Below are 17354 nucleotides of genomic sequence, written 5' to 3' on the forward strand. Positions count from 1 at the left end.
CCTGACCATGAACAGGCAGTGAAGGAACTTTCCAAAGGTACCTCCTAGTCCCTAAGCACTAAGCCTTATAGATGCAGAGCCCTCACTGGACTTGGTCTAAGAGAAGAGACAACACATAATTGTCATCTGCGTAGTAAGATTATTGGCCAGTGGCTACAGAAGACTCTGTACGTAGATAATGGGGCTGGGCCTTTGAAGGATGAGTAGGAGTTTGCCAGGCAGGGGAGACTACTCCAGGCATACAGATGTAAGCCAGATATGTGGTACTCGGCTTTGCACCTGGAGGCTTTTTCACGACACACATGGAGTGAATCAGAAATGAGTGTAGATTTTCATGCATTTCCAGGGTCCTCTTCACATTCTGTACTCTCGTTAGACGTTCGTTTCCTCACTCTAGTATCTGAGGAAATAGACATCACAGTGTAGCGTGTGACTGACCACAGGCCTGGGTCCAGACCCCAGCTCAGCTTAGCTGTGTGACCTCAGGCTTCCGCCAACCCAGTGCTCCCCAGGCTGTGGTTCCTGCCCCCGCCCTAGGCGCCATGGCCAGTAGCATCTGCTGCCGCTCCCTGGTCGTTGGTGTCCCCTTCAAACAGCTGCTGTGGTTGGGGGCCCCTGCAGGCTCGTCCTTGGTGGCCCCCTGCCCTCTCCTGGCTGCCGCAGCCCTCCCCCCACCCATCCAAGCACCCCGCGCATCTGCCGCAAGTCTCCTGCCTCTCCTGCTCTTTCTCCCCTGGGACTCACAGTGAGGAGGAGATCTGTGGACAGTGGTGTGTCTGACATGTTGAACCAGACAAGCAGAGAGACCCCCAAGCTGCCATGGGTAATAACTTTATTAATGTGGCGCTGCAGCAGCTTTCTCTGGAGCCACTGAAAGTGGGTCAGGACTCTCCAGGGTCTGTGGGAGGGTCAGGTAAATGAGCCTGTTTTGAATTCCTGGGAAAACCATTCCAATTACAGGTGCTGTGTTCACCTTCCCTGTGGGAGCACTCATGCCGGCATTCACCGCAGCCTCTCTGCACAGCCCAAACACTGAGAAGTAGTTGTGTTGAGAGGCTGTCCCCAGCTCGGGAGGCGGGGCCCACAGAACTGGGTCAGGCCCCTCCGTGGAGTTCCAGACTCCAAAGTGGGCTGTTTCTCAGAGCATCTGGTTTAGACCTTTTGCTTGGGCTAGAACAGAGGTTCCGATCTCTAATAAGCTTTTGCTTATTTTTTTATCTCCTACCTCATGGGTCTCCTGTTTTAAAAGTTTTGTTTGCCAGACTGCATTTGTTATTCATCGAAAGATGGTATAGTGAGTAGCAGTAAAAAAAGCGATCGATGAGAAGGCTGATATTTTCCTTAGTTTCTGTGATATAATGGCAGATGAAGTAGCTCTTGCTGTTTGATGACAATGGCCACAGGCTCGAGGTTCTTTGTTGACTTCTGTTAACTCCCTGGACAGCTGTGCGTGGAGCCCAGGACACAGAGGAGGTTAATATCCAGCTATTGCTAGTGGGTGTGGGGGTGTGGGTTGCCTGGGCCTCTGCATGGCTCCCCTTCCTCGCTCTCACTTTGGGTGAGAGCACACTGAGGGGGTGCCCGTGGGAAAGGGTGCAGGGAAATGTGGGGAATGAAGTCACAGAGAATCTGGGGTTTGGGCCTGTGACCATGAACCTGGGGTACTTTTTGCCCCAAAATAACTTTTATTGGTCTTTTATTTTTTAAATATTGTATAAATTCCCATTCTGAGTTAATACCTTTTCCTGGAATCCTTTTTTTTTTCTTTTCCAACAGAGTTGGGACCTGGTGCAACAAACACAAAACTACCTGAAACTGCTGCTTTTCATAATTAACAATGATGGTGAGTCCGCCTCGGCCTGCCTCAAGCCAGTGGATGTTCGGGGTGTTCCCAGGTCTTGACAGCACCAGTGTGTGATTATTGGAACCTTTTGCTCTATGGGAGAAGGATATGGGGATTCGCTTATCATTGGCTGATTTATTCCATGTTCTCAAAACCCTAGAAAACAAAATTATGAACTTCCTACAGTCTGAAGTACACACAGGGTGTCCTACACTGGCTCAGCTGGCCTTTGAGCTTTGAACCTCAGCCTTTTGTGTGGGGCTACAGTGGCCTCTTCCCATTCAGAAAGTTGAGAGAAAGTCAGTCTTGGCTGCTTCTTGGTCACACACAAGCCCATGGCAGGCCTGTTCTCTGGATGGTGCTCCAGCTGGTCTGACTGTTTTGGTTGAATGAGCCCATGATGCCCAGTGTCCTAGGGCAGTCTGACTGACTTCTCCTTATCAGTCAGGACTTGTGTGAGGTTGCACTTGCTTGAACAATATAACCAAGAAGCCCCAAGAGCAGAGCCAGGAGACAAATAGCAGAAACAGTCTCTCCTTGTCTCATATCCATTGTTTAGTTAGCTCAAAACCAGCAGTCATTTCAGACTTGTCTCTTGCCGCCTTGAATCCTCCAGAAGAGAGACACGGTCTCTGTCCCAGAGCTCACACTCATTGTCTCCATTTGGGTCAAGTGCCCATCCTTAAACTCTGGTGGGGTTGGTGGGACATCCCATGCCTGCACCTGGGGCTAGGCTGTGGTTCTGGGGTAGCCTGGATCTCACCGTAGACCTGGGCGGTGACACATCCCCTTCTCATCAGCCTGTGTTTGCTTTTCTCCTGGGCCACCTGTCCTGTGTCCTGCGTAGACGACAGCGGGCTGCTGGTACACTGTATCTCAGGCTGGGACCGGACCCCCCTCTTCATCTCTCTCCTGCGCCTTTCCTTGTGGGCTGTGAGTACACATGGGCTGGGCTGAGGGTCAGGGAGCCTTCAGGGCCTTCCAGGGTCTACTCTTGGGAAGCGCTGAGCCTATCCCCAGAAGCAGAGAGGATTTGGCCTGAGGGACCTCAGGTGTCCAGAGCAGGAGATGTAAAGTTTGACCATATTCCTGGGCTGTGGGGCAGCCTGGTTGTCGGGGTTCTATGGGTGTGGTTCAGCCCTTGAGGCCAGGAGGGGGCCTCTCTCTGATCTGGACACGTCTCTTCCAGGACGGGCTCATCCACGCGTCCCTGAAGCCCACTGAAATCCTCTACCTCACAGTGGCCTACGACTGGTTCCTCTTTGGGTGAGCCTTCGGGGAACGGACAGCAGGCCGTGGGATGGGGGCAGTGCCTCAGGAACCAAGTGTGTGCGTGGGTGTGGGGGCTCCTGTGACAGGGTCGAAGGTGAAGACAGTCCCACCCCCTTGGGAAGACAGGAGGCACTGGTCAGGCCCCCTGAGGCTGTGGGGCCGGTGCCATGGGCTCTCCCCGTCCTCCTGCCTGCACACTGCTGGCTTTGACTTCCTTGCCTTCTTGTTTCAGGCACATGTTGGTAGATCGACTCAGCAAAGGAGAGGAGGTGGGTACTGCTCACAGTCCACGAGCATGTGTCAGGGCTCCACAAGCTCTGGCTCCTGTACTCCCAAGAGGGACAGGATGACGGTCTGTTTGGTGTCCACACTTTGGGGCAGCTCTTTGCCTGGTGTGTGCTGGGGCTGGGCAGCGTGGCAGGAAGAAATCCAGCCCAGCAGCCCCCCACGCTGCACCTCAGTCTCCCGCTCTCTCAGGAAGGACAGTTACCTGTGACCTTCCTGTGTCAGTCCTCCTCCCCTCTTTCTCTGCCATCCTTTTTACGGCTGACTTTGTTTTCTGCACTCAGCTTTGGAAGCAATTTACAAGTCGTTCGTGTGCCCCTCACCCTTACAGCTGAAACCCAGAAGCTCTTCCCTGTCCTCTGTCCTCATCACACCCACTCGGCAACTTTAAGCCCTGGGGCTGTCCATGCAAGCAGAGGCCTGCCTGCCCCTCACCACTGGCCCAGGCCCAGTCAGGGGCCCTGGGTCCCTTCCTGTCTGGGCATTGTCCCTCCTTCCTCCTCTCTGCCCTGTCCACACAGCATCCTTTTTGTAGCCTTCGCCTTGTTACTCTTTTTTCACCCTGTTTTCCCTACACGCAGACCTAGAGTCAGACTTGAGTGTGAACCCTAGTCGTGCCACCTATACCTGGGTGATCTTGAAAAGTGTTATTAACCTGGAGTCTCCTGGTGTCCGTCCTGCTGCCTCACAAGGAGAACGAGTCCAGATGCCCAGCGTGGGAGTTGCACGCAGTGCTCTCTCTTCCCACCCCCACCCCCCATTTTCCTGAAGCATCCTCCTCCCCTCCTGAGGCTGCCTCTTTCTGGGATCTTATCTTGTGCCTTCTTCTTTTGTTCCTCCCTCTCAGCTGCTCCTCTCCCCTTGTAAATCTCTTCTGAGCACTTATCGCATCTGCCAGAACTGCAGAGCTCATAAGCCTGTTCCTCAGAGGCCTCCGTGAACTCTGTCAGAGGTGGTGACTTTGGCACGGAAAGCTGCACACACAATCCCTTGCAGCCTCTCGTTTTGAAACTTGCCTTGTGCCGATGCCGCAGGACCTCTTGCCTGCCCACCGCCATGCTGTCCCTCACCAGCAGATTTCACCTGCAGGCCAGATTTCACCTCAGAGACTGGGTAGGGGATGCAGCTGAGCCCAGTGGGTTCTGGATTCAAACCCTGGCTATGTCTCAGCATAAACAAGAGGGTCTCCTCAGCCAGGAGGGCAGGCAGAAGGTGGGCTTTTCTCTTAGCACCCCCTTCCCTCCCTCCTACTTCACACACTCAAGTTACCCATACTTTAAAAACATGCAAAGGGCTAGGACCTGTTAAACAGCATTCTGTACCCTTCCTTTGCCTTTTAGATTCTCCGAGTGCATTAGCATATTAAAATCTGAAAAGTCTGTAATGAAAACATCTGTTTCATTTTATGTAACAGGGAATTTCCTGGCAGTCCAGTGGTTAGAACTCTGTGCTCAGGATTCCATGCCTTCGTTGCTGAGGGCCTAGTGTCAATCCTTGGTCAGGGAACTAAAATCCCACAAGCCAAAAAAAAAAAGAAATTATGTAACAAAGTTTTCAAACTGGACTGACCTTGGCACCTTCCCTCCTCTTTTTGAGGAAATCTTACAGGCTCTGGGATACTCTGTAGGTGTTTCTCCCAAGTGAGGGGTGGATGGACCACACCTTTCAGAATCACTGCAGAGACAGAGCATTGTGTGCACTTTGCAGAGGCCCGATGGATGTGGGTGCTGGCTGGAAGGAAAGAGAGCATTTGCCTACAGAGACGGGGATGTGGATGTGCGGCCAGAATTCAGGGCCTCCCCCTGCCTTGACCTGCCTCAGACTTCATCCTGACCCTGGTCTCTGAGCAGTGCAATCTATGGGCCTGAACCACACTGTTTCTGGGTATTTCCCCTACGAAATCTGATTCCTTACCCTTCCGTGGTGTTCCTGCTGTGTCTTGATGCCTCCAGATCCTCTCTCTCCCAGCTGTCCTTCCCTGTGACCCTCTCTCCATGGTATTCTCAGGAGAGACTGAGGGGGAGAAGCGGCTGTTATCTTCATCCTTTTCAGTAGCTTGAGAACACATGTGTTGAACTTGAAGATGGTCTTGTGTTCTCAGGAAGGAAACATAGTCCCTTCCTTCCTTGCCCAGCCCCGGCATGCCTGCCCGAACTGCTACGCCCTCTCTAGCACCCATTCTGTTTCCACACCAGAATATCTGACGGGGTCCCCATAGTGGGGCTGCTCTCTGGCAGGGGTGACCAGGGTCGTTGGCTGCCCTCTCCTGGGAGTCTAGCCACCTAGATCCTTCTCCCTGGGGAAGACTATCTTCTCATGTGTGCTGCTTTTTGGTCTGTTTCTTAGATTTTTTTCTTCTGCTTCAATTTTTTGAAGCATATCATCTCTGAGGAGTTCTCTGCTCTGAAGACACAGAGGTAAGGAGAGACCTGCTCTTGCTGAAGTCAGGTGTACTGGGAGGGGCCGTGCTAGGGCAGGTGGTCTTGCTTGCCATCTTCTCCCCACCCTGCTTCCCTGCATGCTGGGCAGGCTGGCCTTCCATCCCTGCCTTCCCTCTGAGGGCAGGTAGGGATAACTGGGGAGGGCCAGAGGATGAAGAGGCTCATCTTGTGACTAGGGGTGCAGGGCTCATTGCTGGAGGAAAGGGATGGGGAGACCCCCAGGCTGCCCTTGCCATCACCTCTGAGGCCAAAGTTCTCCTCCCTGAGTTGCTGCAGAAGTGTGTCTGTGCAGCCCCCCACCACAGAGCAGAGTCTGCTCCCAGTTTGGCACACACAGGGGTCTTGGCCTGGTGATTGCTTTAGGACCCCTGTGAGGGTTGGTGTCTGTGCCGTGTTCCCTCACCTTCCAAATCCAGGCCCCTAATGTGTTGAGCCAGACTTGGCTTCTGAGGGGCCATGCTGACAGGCAGGAAGCAGGCTTTGCTGGTCTCCCAGAAGTGGGCCTTGGCCTTTTGCAACAGGCTAGGTAGGACCTGTCTCCATGAGTTTCCACTGAGTTGGAGCTTCTTTTCCAGGTGGGCAGCATAGTGGGAGACAGAGGATACCCCCAGTCCAATCTGGAGCTCACTGTTCTGGCTTCTGTTTATAGGAGGAAGAGTTTGCCAGCTCGGGATGCAGGCTTCACCGTGGAAGATATCTGCATGCTGAGTGAGTCATGGGCCCCAGCAAACTTTCTCTGTGCATCTTTCTGAGTATGGACCACATAGAGATTGTTTGTTCTAGAATCTTCTCTCTCCGGTCGTATGGCGTAGAGGAGGTGGGGAATCCCTCATAGGAGAAGATAATGTGCTAACTGATGGTCCTGGCCTCTTTTCAGGGCGGAAGGACCGTGGCAGCACCACCAGCCTTGGCAGTGACTTCTCTCTAGTCATGGAGAGCTCCCCAGGAGCCGCCGGGAGCTTCACCTATGAGACTGTGGAGCTGGTCCCTGCAGGAGCACAGACTCAGGCAGCTTGGTGAGGGCCAGGCTGGCACTGAGCTTGCTAACAGCTGGCAGCCAGGGCTCCAGCTCCAGGGAGCCCCAGGAACAAAGGGGCCCCAACAGTAGGCCTGAGAGCTCAGCTACCTGCCCTGCTGTCTCCACTGGGCCTCAGAGGCCAGCCATCTGGCTGGGGAGGGATGCTGCCACTCTGGCCCAAGAGCATCAAGGGCCAGTGCTCTCCGTGGGACAAAGGAAGAAGCTGCAGGGCTGGGCAGACGGGGTGGGGTGAGGGGAGGGTGTTAAAGGAACTTCATGGGGGCACTCCCTTGTATCAATTGCCTGGGAGGTAAGGCCAAGCTTAGAAAAAGAAAAAAGTACTTAGTACGAAATGAAAGTTGCTGATCGGGAGCTCATTTGAGGTTCAGCTCCTTTGAGAATCAGATGACTTTTCTCCCTGGACAAAGGGCTCGAGATTTTGTACAACACTTGGAGGGAGGGGCAGTCCTTAAAACTGTTAGTTCAGAATCTGTTGCCCAGCATGTGCACTGAGGCCAGTAGGTCAGTGTGTGTGAACGGCTTAGTCCCTCTGTGAAGACCCAGCTCTTGCGGCCCATGGCCAAGCCCAGGGGAGTGCTGGGTGTGCCCACTCCCATGTGGCATTTTTCCAGTGGAAGTAAAAACTGGGCCCAGAGACTCAGCTCAGGTGAGCAGAGGGTGGGCCTGAGGTGGCCCTTCACCAGCAGCCCTGTCTTCACACCACAGGAGGAAGAGCCACTCCTCCTCTCCACAGAGCATGCTCTGGAACCGGCCACAGCCCTCCGAGGACCGCCTGCCTCCCCACCAGGGACTGGTGGAAGCCAAGTCCTCCAGCTCCTCGTCTTCGAACCATTCTGACAACTTTTTCAGGATGGGTAGCAGTCCCCTGGAGGTCCCCAAGCCCAGGTGAGGAGCTCCAAAGTTCTTCCCTCTTGATACAGCTGGAGTGTGGGATTCCAGGGCACACGGCCTGGTAGGTGGTACATCCAGGAGACCAGAGGGGATTGACAGATTTGCAGGCTCACCCACTTTAGGAGGTACAGAGTGAAAGCAGGTTCACGGAGCAGTCTGAGACTCCTCCTTCCTGAAGCCCTGGCCGATGGGGAGTCGAGAAGGTGGGGCAGTTGCAATGTGATGGGCAGGGAGTTGGGGCTGCCACCACCTGCTGCCTTTGCTAGGTCTCAGCCCCTGTGAATGCCACATTCTGATTAAAGAGATGGAGCTGGATCCTCTTGAGTTGCTTCTGGTTCTCCCATTCCTTGTCTGAATTGATGGGCCATGGAAGAGAATGGCCAGTAGGGCGTCAGGCTAGATGTGTGTAGCTGGGGCAAACCTCACGAGACTGTACACCCAGCAGGAGAGCAACTCAGCCAGGACGGACAGGTGGGCCTGGAATGTGCTGCAGAAATCATGTTTCTCTGGTGAGATTAAAGCTGAGCACCGGGCAGGCTTAGGATTGAGGGATGGCCTGCCATTTGGGGAAAGGATTTCCTCACTGACCTCATACCTTCCATGTCATAGCCAGGGAAGAAACCCTGTGATTTATTTTGTTTTCTAAAGCCTTGAGAATGTCTGGTTCATCTGGAAAGAACAAAGCAGTGTGAGACTGAAGAGGTCCTTAACAAATGCCAGGGAGAAAAGACCTTTAGCAGAAAGATCATAAGTGTTAAAGTCCACTCCAGATTCAAGCCCAGCTTTGTCAGGTTTTCCAGAATTTCAGGTCTTTCCTTGTAGCAGACATGTTACCAAAGAGGAAACTGAGCCCAAAGGTGTCAAACTTATTATATAAGGAAAGACCTGAAACTTTGGAAAATCTCTTTCCTTCGCCATCCTCTGGTTTTTCCTTTCTGGGCAAAGACAGACAATGGAGGGAGGTGGGGAAGAGCACCCTCCCCCCGCAGGCTGAGCGGGTCAGCTCTAGGCGAGTAGGAGCTGCATTGTCCAGAGGGGTCACCTGAAGGTGAGCCCTTCAATTCCGAGCACTGCCATGTCGGCCAGTGCTGTAGCTGAGTCTGGTAAGCAAAGGCCACAACCCCTCTGTCCCCACGGGTTGGTGGAAGCAGCTGAGCAGAGGTGGCACCCAGCAGATAAGCCCCCTAGCTGTGCTCGCTCACATCCTTGGTGCCGCCCCATGTCCGTGTCAGCTTTCCTCAGGGCTGCTGTGGGGCTGCTGTGGCACGGTGTGACCCTCACTCCTGCGGGCTGGAGCTCCTGTTCACCATCCCTCCTTTTCTGCCTGTGCAACATTGCTGGACAACTAGGAAGGAAACCAGAAGATTCCCCTAGTCTCCTGGGTTCTCCTGGTCTTAAGTGTCCACTTGTTAGGGCTCCCCTACTGAGGCAGCACCCTACCACTCACCTTAGCTCTTAATCATTTTCTTCTTCCTGACATTCATTCCAATTTTGTGGTCCTTTCCCTCTCTCCCCGGTGGTTATCTACCTGCACTGGGCTCAAATGCTATGGCTGGTCCAGGATGGTCCAGAAGGCTGAGGAGAATCGGGGGTGTCCTCCTGAACTTGGGACCCTGTGAACTGGGGCCTGGTGGAGGAGGCTGGAATAACTGGTCCAAAATGGGGCACAAGGCCTTGGAGAGGCATGGGGTGGACTGCTGTGTGGTTTCTGATGGCTCTGCTGGGCTGTTCTGGCAGTGCTTGCTTGTAGCCAGGCTGGACTGGCTACAGGCTGGGCTAGGAGACAGGGTTCCTGATTGGATGCTTGTTTGCCAGGGGTCTTGAAAGACTAGATTCTGATTTAGAGCATTCTAATTATAATTATATATCTCCATTAACATGAAAATTAATTTAGTCCTTCTTATCTTAAAGTGCCTAAGGGATCCTGTCATTAGCTTTCCTGCTACTCTTAGGTAACAATAACCAATCAGCTTTTTAATGCAGCAGGAGGAACTGTGTGGAAAGCTATGTGTGACAGCCGAAATTCCCCTAATAATATGAATTCTCTGGGTTTCATATGCTGCAGAGTCCTAAATTCTACCAGTGTATCTCTTTTTTTTTAATTAAATTTTTTTAATTTTTCATTGGAGGATAGTTAACTTTGCAGTGCTGTGCTGGTTTCTCCCATACTGCCATGTGTGAGCCAGCTGTAAGTGTACACCAGGCTGAGCTCCCTGTGCGATACAGCAGCTTGCCACTAGCTGCCTGTTTTACACGTGGTAATGTATGTGTTTCAGTGTTAGTCTCTCAGTTCATCCCACCCTCTCCTCCCCACCCACATCCCACCATGTCCATATTAGCATATCTCCTTTAAGGTAGGACTGCTGGCAAAGAAACTGGGGGAGCTTTGTCCAAAGTTAAGAAATAGGTGTCGGGTTAGTAAGAAGGTTCTGTGGGGTGCTGATTCTTATCCAGTCCGAACCCCATACCCCTCACTGGCAAGACTGGTGGCCCTTTTGTGTCCTTAGTTGTCACTACAGTAGCTTCTGAGTTGTGTTTCTGGACCACTGTTAAATCTCTCATCATCTGCAGGGCTGGGCTGGCAAGAGGCAGGACGCCTCGCTGAGGCCTGGTCAGTAAGGTACCCCTCTCCGTATGGTCTTGGTCTCTGCTCCAGGGTCAGACATCTCGGGGGCCAGGGATTGCTAGCACTGTACATGCCTAGGGTGGGAGGATGCTATCACTGAACCCAGCTGGAGGCCAAGCTGCCTGAAGAGCAGATGAATTTGCCTGAGTGACATCCAGCAGCCTGGTTGAATAGCTGAGTGACAACATAGGCACCAACTCTGCTACCCAGATAGCTGCCCCTCCCCCATCCTTCCCCACCTACTGACTGCTTGTTACAAGCAATGTGCTGTGTTCCCGGCTGTGTTTAATGAGGTGGGAAAACCAGGTTGCTTTCTGTGACACATAGGGTTCCTGTCCCATGTTTGATGGGTTCTCACTTGGGGCTACAGGTCCAGACCAGGGATGAGTGGTGAGGAGCGTTAAGGCATTGCCAGCTTGAGACTGAGATGGATAAGAGAAAACTTGGAGCCTCAAAAAACTTCTCCTTGGGTTGCTGCATGAATGCAGAGGTCCCTGGTTCACACACATAGACACACATAGCAATGCTTGAAGTCCAGGCTGGGGGAAACTTGATGATCTTTCAAATCTGATAAATGTTGTCCTAGCTGTTGCTGAGGTCAAACACTTCCCTTCTGAGCTCATTTTTTTCATCCCATCATTAAAGTAGGAATAGTGATCTTTGTCTTCATGAGTTTGGGTTTAAGTGAGGTGACCTTAGAAGCACTGTCAGCTCTACCATTTTCCAGTTTGAGGATGGCTTGGCCCGATGTCCCCTCCAGTCCTGTAGGTAGATGGGTGGAAGTGGATGCTGTGTGTGTACTTGAGTTAAGGTGTAGGGCAGAAGGGCATGGGGCTTACTAAAGCTGCTTGTATTACCTGTGCACTGGGGCTAACTTGAAGGTTTTCCCTCCTTTCACTTGGCAGGTGCAGTTTCTTCCTTCTGGTGACTGTTTCCTGTCATCTTTAGGGTGTCCCCTCTTGCCAGCTAATTTAAATTGGCCCTTAGGAGCACCTCTGTGCTTCGTACAGCTCCTTGCTCTCAAACCCAGAAACTCAGTGGTTATGTTACTTTGCAACCCTTTCTTTGACAAAAGCCTCAAATAGAAAGGTTCGTTTGGAGCCTGTGTACTCAACTCTTGGAAAAGATGCAGAAGATGGTTGGCTGCTTGCTGAGATGACTTTGTGACCCCTGGGACCATGCGTCCTGTTGCTATTTGTGCTGCCTACTCCATGCCACAGCTGTCCCCTGGCTGCTTCAAGCATGGCTCTTGCCTGGTGCTGCTGCCTGCTGGACAGGGCAAGTACAGGGAAGGCAGCCTTAGAAGACCAGGAGCCCTTGCTAGGAACCTGTCTGTAAGCACATTCTACCTGGCTGTCTTTTTCCCATTGGAAATGTGAGTCTGTGATAGCCCTGGGGAGTGGAGTTAGGAACGTGGAAACCCCCACGTTCCCTGTTCTAGAAGTCCCTCATCTTCCCCAGCCTCCTCTACTTCACGTTAGTTTCGTTCCCTCAACACTTTGCTGTTTAACAACTGTTTTCCCAAAAACTGGAAAAGAATGTCTATCTTAAACTTGGAGCAATAGATAAGGTTTGTGGAGCCAGGCTAACCTCAAGAGGGGTTGCACCAACATGAGAACCCCAGCATGACCCAGAGGAGGCACAGGACCGGCCCCCAACTGTGGCCTGCAGCTTGCTCTTACGTGTAGTCAGCTGTTTGATTTATAAATGGTTAAGGATCACCAAAGATGCAGCATCTGGCCACCAAGCATCTCCACCTAGGAAGAAGGAAGCCTGCTCCGTCATCGCCAGGGCTTCCGGCAGGCAGCCCATCCTGTCCTCACCCACGTCCTGTTGCCACACACCTCCAGGGTAGACCAGGAGCAAAGAATATGGCAAGTCTCTGTTGCAGGAGATTCCATCTGTTTTCCCTGGTCTCAAGGTGATTCTGTTGTATGACAAATCTGTAATCAAACTTGGCTCTAAAAAATAAAAATCTCTTCTTGTACTCACTAACTGTATTGGAGCCTTGGGCGAGTGTCTTCCTCTGCCCGGGCTGCCATTTCCCTGCCTCTAAGATGAAGATGGCTTAGGATCAGCAGAGATGTAGCACTGGCCAGAGCTGCACTCAGTTTGGCCACTGCTTGCGGATAAAGCTGGCCTGGGGACCCGGGGGTGCTGTCACCTCAGTCTAGGAGCCCTCTACACCAGCCAGCTGGGTGGGCCAAGGTCAGTTCATTTTTCAGTTCTCCACTCCCTATACCACGATTCATGCTTCTGCTCTGTTTCTGGGTCCCTCAGGAATACCTGCTGTTCTTGAATTAAAGGATAAAGGGTCAGGCATCAAACATGATACACTTCTGGGGACAGGGACCTGGTGTCACTGATGGAAGGGCCTTGTTTGATGTTTCCCCATCTCCCCTCCTCCCCCACCAGCTGGGCCACTGTCCAGAGACAGCAGAGAAGGCTTGGCTGTGAGTGGGGAGCTGGTGGCAGTGGTATATTCCCAGTGCAGCTTTCCTTTCCCCACATCCCGCAAACCTCTATTTGAAAAAGATCTGATGAAGCTGTCAAGTTGGCTGCCGGATTCATCCCTCCCCTCTGGGCATGCAGTGAGTTTGCTGGGTTGATGCTTGTGAATACAAACTTTGGCTCCTGGAAGGCACTGCAGAGGAAGAGGGTGGGGCTCAGGGCACCCATCTAGGTCACCATGTCCACCATCCCCAGGAGACTCCTCCTCTCATCTCTTTGATAGGACCTCAGTGATCCTGGGCTCCACGTTGCCCACCCTGCCATTCTCCATGCCAGGAGTGTGAGGTGATCCTGCCTCGCTGGCTCCTGGAGCATTCAGTCTTGCTCCCCTCCTTGTGGTGCTGTTGAGATCTTGCTTGTTTTGTCAAGCAGAGCAGGCATGCGCTGGTCCCTGGCTTTGGTTGCTTGCTCACCTTTGTCACCATGCTTTGCTCTTGTTCTTTTGTTCCTATAAATCTTTGCATGAAGTATTTGTCCTCACAGCTAAGCCTCCCTTATGGTCTTGACTCTTCTTTCTTGGTCATAAGCTGTGCAGCAGTTTTTGCACTTTGGGAGAAAGTGGTTGACTCTACAGATGCTCTTCCAGTAGGCCCCTGTGGCCAGGTCCCAGGGCCACCATAGCCCTACCCCAACCCCGACTCTTCCAGGGCCTCCCCTGTCAGGCATATGACTGACTACATCATCTCCCCTCTCTCCTCTTTGCCCCAGATCAGTGGACCATCCCCTGCCCGGATCCTCTCTCTCCACAGACTTTGGCAGCTGGCAGATGGTAACAGGCTGTGGCAGTATTCAGGAACGGGCTGTCCTGCACACAGACTCCTCTCTCCCTTTCAGCTTCCCGGATGAGCTCCCTAACAATTGTCTGTAAGTGTCTTGCTTGAGAAGACAGGATGCCCCTTCCCCCGCCTGTGTCAGAAGCTGGCAAGCAGTCGAGTGCTGGCCAGGAATGAGGTGGCAGCTGGCCCGAGGGAGCTGGCCTGGGCTCCATGCCCCTCCTGAATGTCTCCACTAAGTATACCTCACTGGTCCTGCACCCTGAGGTGTGAAGGGGGCTGATGGGCTGCTCAGGAAGGTTGCTGGAATGTGTTCACTCTCCCCGGCCTCGGAAACCCATCCATGGATGTCTTGGGGCACACCCTTAGGGAAAGCTGGCTGGACTCTAACTATAGAAGATGCTATTTCAGTCCAAGGCTTTGCCTGACATGAGAATCCTTTGAAAGCGGAACAGTGGGGTAGTGAAGGTAGGTGTATGGTGGAGACAGAGCCAGAATGGAGCTGGGTTAGCCCAAGGGCTGTGCTCCCAAGCAGAACCGAGGGTTCCTTGCTGTTCCCTGCCCCCTTTTGTCATCTGCTTTTGCCTCTGGTCAGGAAAGAAAATTGGACGGGAATACTAAAGCCCACGCCTGTAAACTCCTCTCCCTCCAAGGCTCCAGTACTGGGCCTCCAACTCAAGCAGTACATCTACTTGAGCAGCTGCCTCTCAGGCTGCCCTGCCCCCTTCCTGCTCTGCTGTTTGACGGATGTCAGATGGCAGGGAGCCTCCGGTGGCCTGGGGAGCAGGATCTGCTTCTTGACTGTGGCTGCCTGAGGACCTTCAACTCCCTGCCCACTACTGCCCCTGACATGGACTGAATGAACTTCAGGTGCTGGGTGGTTGTCACCACCTTCAGGATCAGCTCACACCCTCCAGTGCTGACAGGTTGGAGGCAGGTTGCCTTTGGGAGCTGAGACGGATTCTGCCTAGGGCAGGCAGGGGCCAGACCTTGGGATTCCCAGATGGTCCTCACAAGCCCTGGCCTTGCAGCTCAGGAGTAGCCCAAGGACTTCAAAGGCCTCTAGGGCTTGGCACAGCTCTCTCTATAGCCACTCCCTTAAGCCAGAAATAAGATCTCTTAGAAAAATTAGACATAGTTCTCTTCGTGTTTCCATAGGCTCTTGCTATTTAGAGCTGGAGGAAGCTGACATCTCTGCCCCTGCATAATAGCACCCTCACTTACCTGGCATTAGCCACTGAAATGGGCAGCTTCAGCCCTGGATCCTGTAATTAATGCCTTAGGTAGTTCTCTGTGCTCCTAGCCATTCCTCAGGTTCTGGGTGGTTCCCAGAGGAGGGCTAGGTTCTCCATGATCCCATGGCCTCTGAGATTGCAGGGTGGGCATGGGCTCAAGGTTGATGACTGGTGAGATCACATAGTATGTTGGTTCAGTGCTTTGGCTTTGGTGTCTGAAAGAAATTGAATCCAAATCTCAGCTGTTAGGTTTACAAGTTCTGTCTTGGGATTGAACCCTTGACTGCGGTGAGCCTGCTAGCTCATGTCTTGAGAGGGAATGACACTGTAGTAGCTCTGCCCACCTTGTGTCCTCAAGCAGATCACATATCCTCTCTGGGCTCCAGGTATCTTGTTTCTAAAAGAGGTTGTGATCTTTCCCCTTTCTGCCTCCCAAAATAGGGGGCAGTGAGAATGGACCTTCAGATAGTCCCTGTGAATATGAACTACTACTCTGAATTTCTCCTGGTTATATGCTCTAAGGGAAAGCTAAAGAGGCACACATGGTCTCCAGCCTATGTGAAAACTAATTAGGAAGTAAAAGAAGATCTAGGGCCACGAATCTCCCCCACATGCCAAGAGAGACTTGGGAGTTGTTCATGGTATTGCAGGAGTCCAGGACCAGCCTCATTTCTTTGTGCTGCCGCTACAGTTATTTGACTTTTCTTCACCCTAGAACCTGCTGCTAGTTCTGCTATTGCTGGTATTTCTCTCTCTCTGTCACACACACATACAAGCACACATACACACCTCCCACTCCCACCAGTCTGCTTTTCCTGGGTCCGCTGCCTCCATACTTAAGCCCTGGACTGTCATTTATCCTCATACTTCCATGGGCTCCCCAGGCCCCAGGTACAAGTCATTTGGGCTTGGGAATTGGGGATATTGCTGCTGCTTCTGGCAGATTCACAGGAGGAATTACCCAGGCGTTGGTCTCTTAGGGGAAATTTTGGAGGGAGTTGGTGTTCAGGGCTGGTCTTGCTGCTTAGGTGGATAGGAACATGAGGGCTCATCTCATGTAGGTCTGTGACTTTTTCCCTAATTCCATCCCTCCTGCCCCTAGACTTATAACTTTGAGTCCAGAGGTTGTGTGGTTGGTACCTCAGCCATTTTCTATGAATGACCCTTCAGGTTATCAGATAGCCTCATGTGAAATTCACACTTTTTGTTACCCTTCTTGACTTGTGATAAGTACCTGTAGAGGCCAGGAAAGGAAAAGCAGATAGAATCAGAACGGAAATCCTGCTAGAAAAGCCAGCCCTTTCCTAGACATTTCCCTGGGGACTGCAGTGACTAAAGGTGAGGGCTCTGGCCTCTCCAGGTAGAAACAGCAGCCTGAGGGAGAGTTTAAGATGGGAACAGGACTGAACCACAAGGGCAACATGGCCAGGGGCAGATGCTGGCCTTGGCGAATGCAGAAGGATAGGCAGTGGGGCGTAAGGATGAGGATGATGGATCCTGCCCCGGGATAATGCATTAATTCTCTCTTTCCCTCCCTCCCCACAGACTTACAGCCCTGAGTGAACGGGAGACCCGGCTACAGGAGGTGCGCTCAGCCTTCTTGGCTGCGTATAGCAGCACAGTGGGGCTCCGTGCAGCAGCCCCCAGTCCCTCTGGTGCCATCGGTGGCCTCCTGGAGCAGTTTGTCCGTGGCGTTGGACTCCGGGGCACCAGCAGCAGCACCTTATGAAGCAGGCAGCCCACGACAGCTTCCTGATCCTCTCTCACCTGAGCGGAATCAAAGCCATGCCCAGCCAAGGGGTGCTTCAAGGTCGAGGGGAAACTTCCCTTCACCATCACGCACATGGCAGCCCTGAAGCTGAGCAGGACCGAGGATGGGGTTCTCCCACCCCCAGCTTCCTGACTGGTGTCTGCCGACCCACTTGTCACTGCCTCCCACCCATGTTAGTCTTTGCCAGGATTCCTGTCAACTCAGAACTGTGTAGCGTTTCCCTGGGGCTTTGGGGGAGGCTGAGACTTCACAAAAGACCTCCACTTTCCATTCTTGTCTCCTGGGGAGGAGGGGTCACCTGCACTGAAAATGAGGCAGTTTTAACACAGATCACAAAATGAAATCAAAGTCTTTGAACAGCTATTTTCTTGCATCATTTGGTTGCTGTCTTTGTGAAGTTAATTAGAAGGTTCCTACTTTCCTTCCTTTTGCTAGAAGAAGGGGTTTTTATGGGGGGATGGAGGAATATAGGAAGCAGGAAGAGACTGGAGACTTGGATATGCCTCTTAATTCATGAGCCATGAGAGTATCCAGTGAGATGACAACACATAGCAACAAGCTGTTAAGGTGGGAACAGTGGCCCTCAGGCCTGAATGGGCCCCAGTCACTTGGGGAGCCTGTTTATTCATGCAGATTTCCAGGGCTGCCTGAAAGTTGGACTTGAAGT

The 17354-nt window shown here is 52.5% G+C and overlaps 1 protein-coding gene across 6 annotated transcripts in view; it reads left to right on the plus strand.

Moving 5' to 3' along the window:
• The window catches only part of MTMR14 (myotubularin related protein 14), a 43944-nt gene extending 26894 nt beyond the window's left edge, over positions 1-17050 (plus strand). For 2 of the 6 annotated variants that reach the window (XM_052649065.1, XM_052649075.1), the window contains exons 10-19: positions 1777-1843; positions 2691-2776; positions 3033-3109; positions 3348-3384; positions 5747-5817; positions 6491-6549; positions 6719-6857; positions 7586-7765; positions 13617-13772; positions 16462-17050. In XM_052649065.1, the coding sequence (XP_052505025.1) occupies positions 1777-1843; positions 2691-2776; positions 3033-3109; positions 3348-3384; positions 5747-5817; positions 6491-6549; positions 6719-6857; positions 7586-7765; positions 13617-13772; positions 16462-16645 (1056 nt within the window). In that variant the 3' untranslated portion in view covers positions 16646-17050. The remainder of the gene's footprint in view (positions 1-1776; positions 1844-2690; positions 2777-3032; positions 3110-3347; positions 3385-5746; positions 5818-6490; positions 6550-6718; positions 6858-7585; positions 7766-13616; positions 13773-16461) is intronic. The other 4 variants (XM_052649084.1, XM_052649093.1, XM_052649100.1 and 1 more) reach the window with 3 other exon arrangements.
• Positions 17051-17354: the final 304 nt, after the last annotated feature.

Source organism: Budorcas taxicolor, chromosome 1 (assembly GCF_023091745.1).
Source record: "Budorcas taxicolor isolate Tak-1 chromosome 1, Takin1.1, whole genome shotgun sequence".
Lineage (NCBI taxonomy): Eukaryota > Metazoa > Chordata > Mammalia > Artiodactyla > Bovidae > Budorcas > Budorcas taxicolor.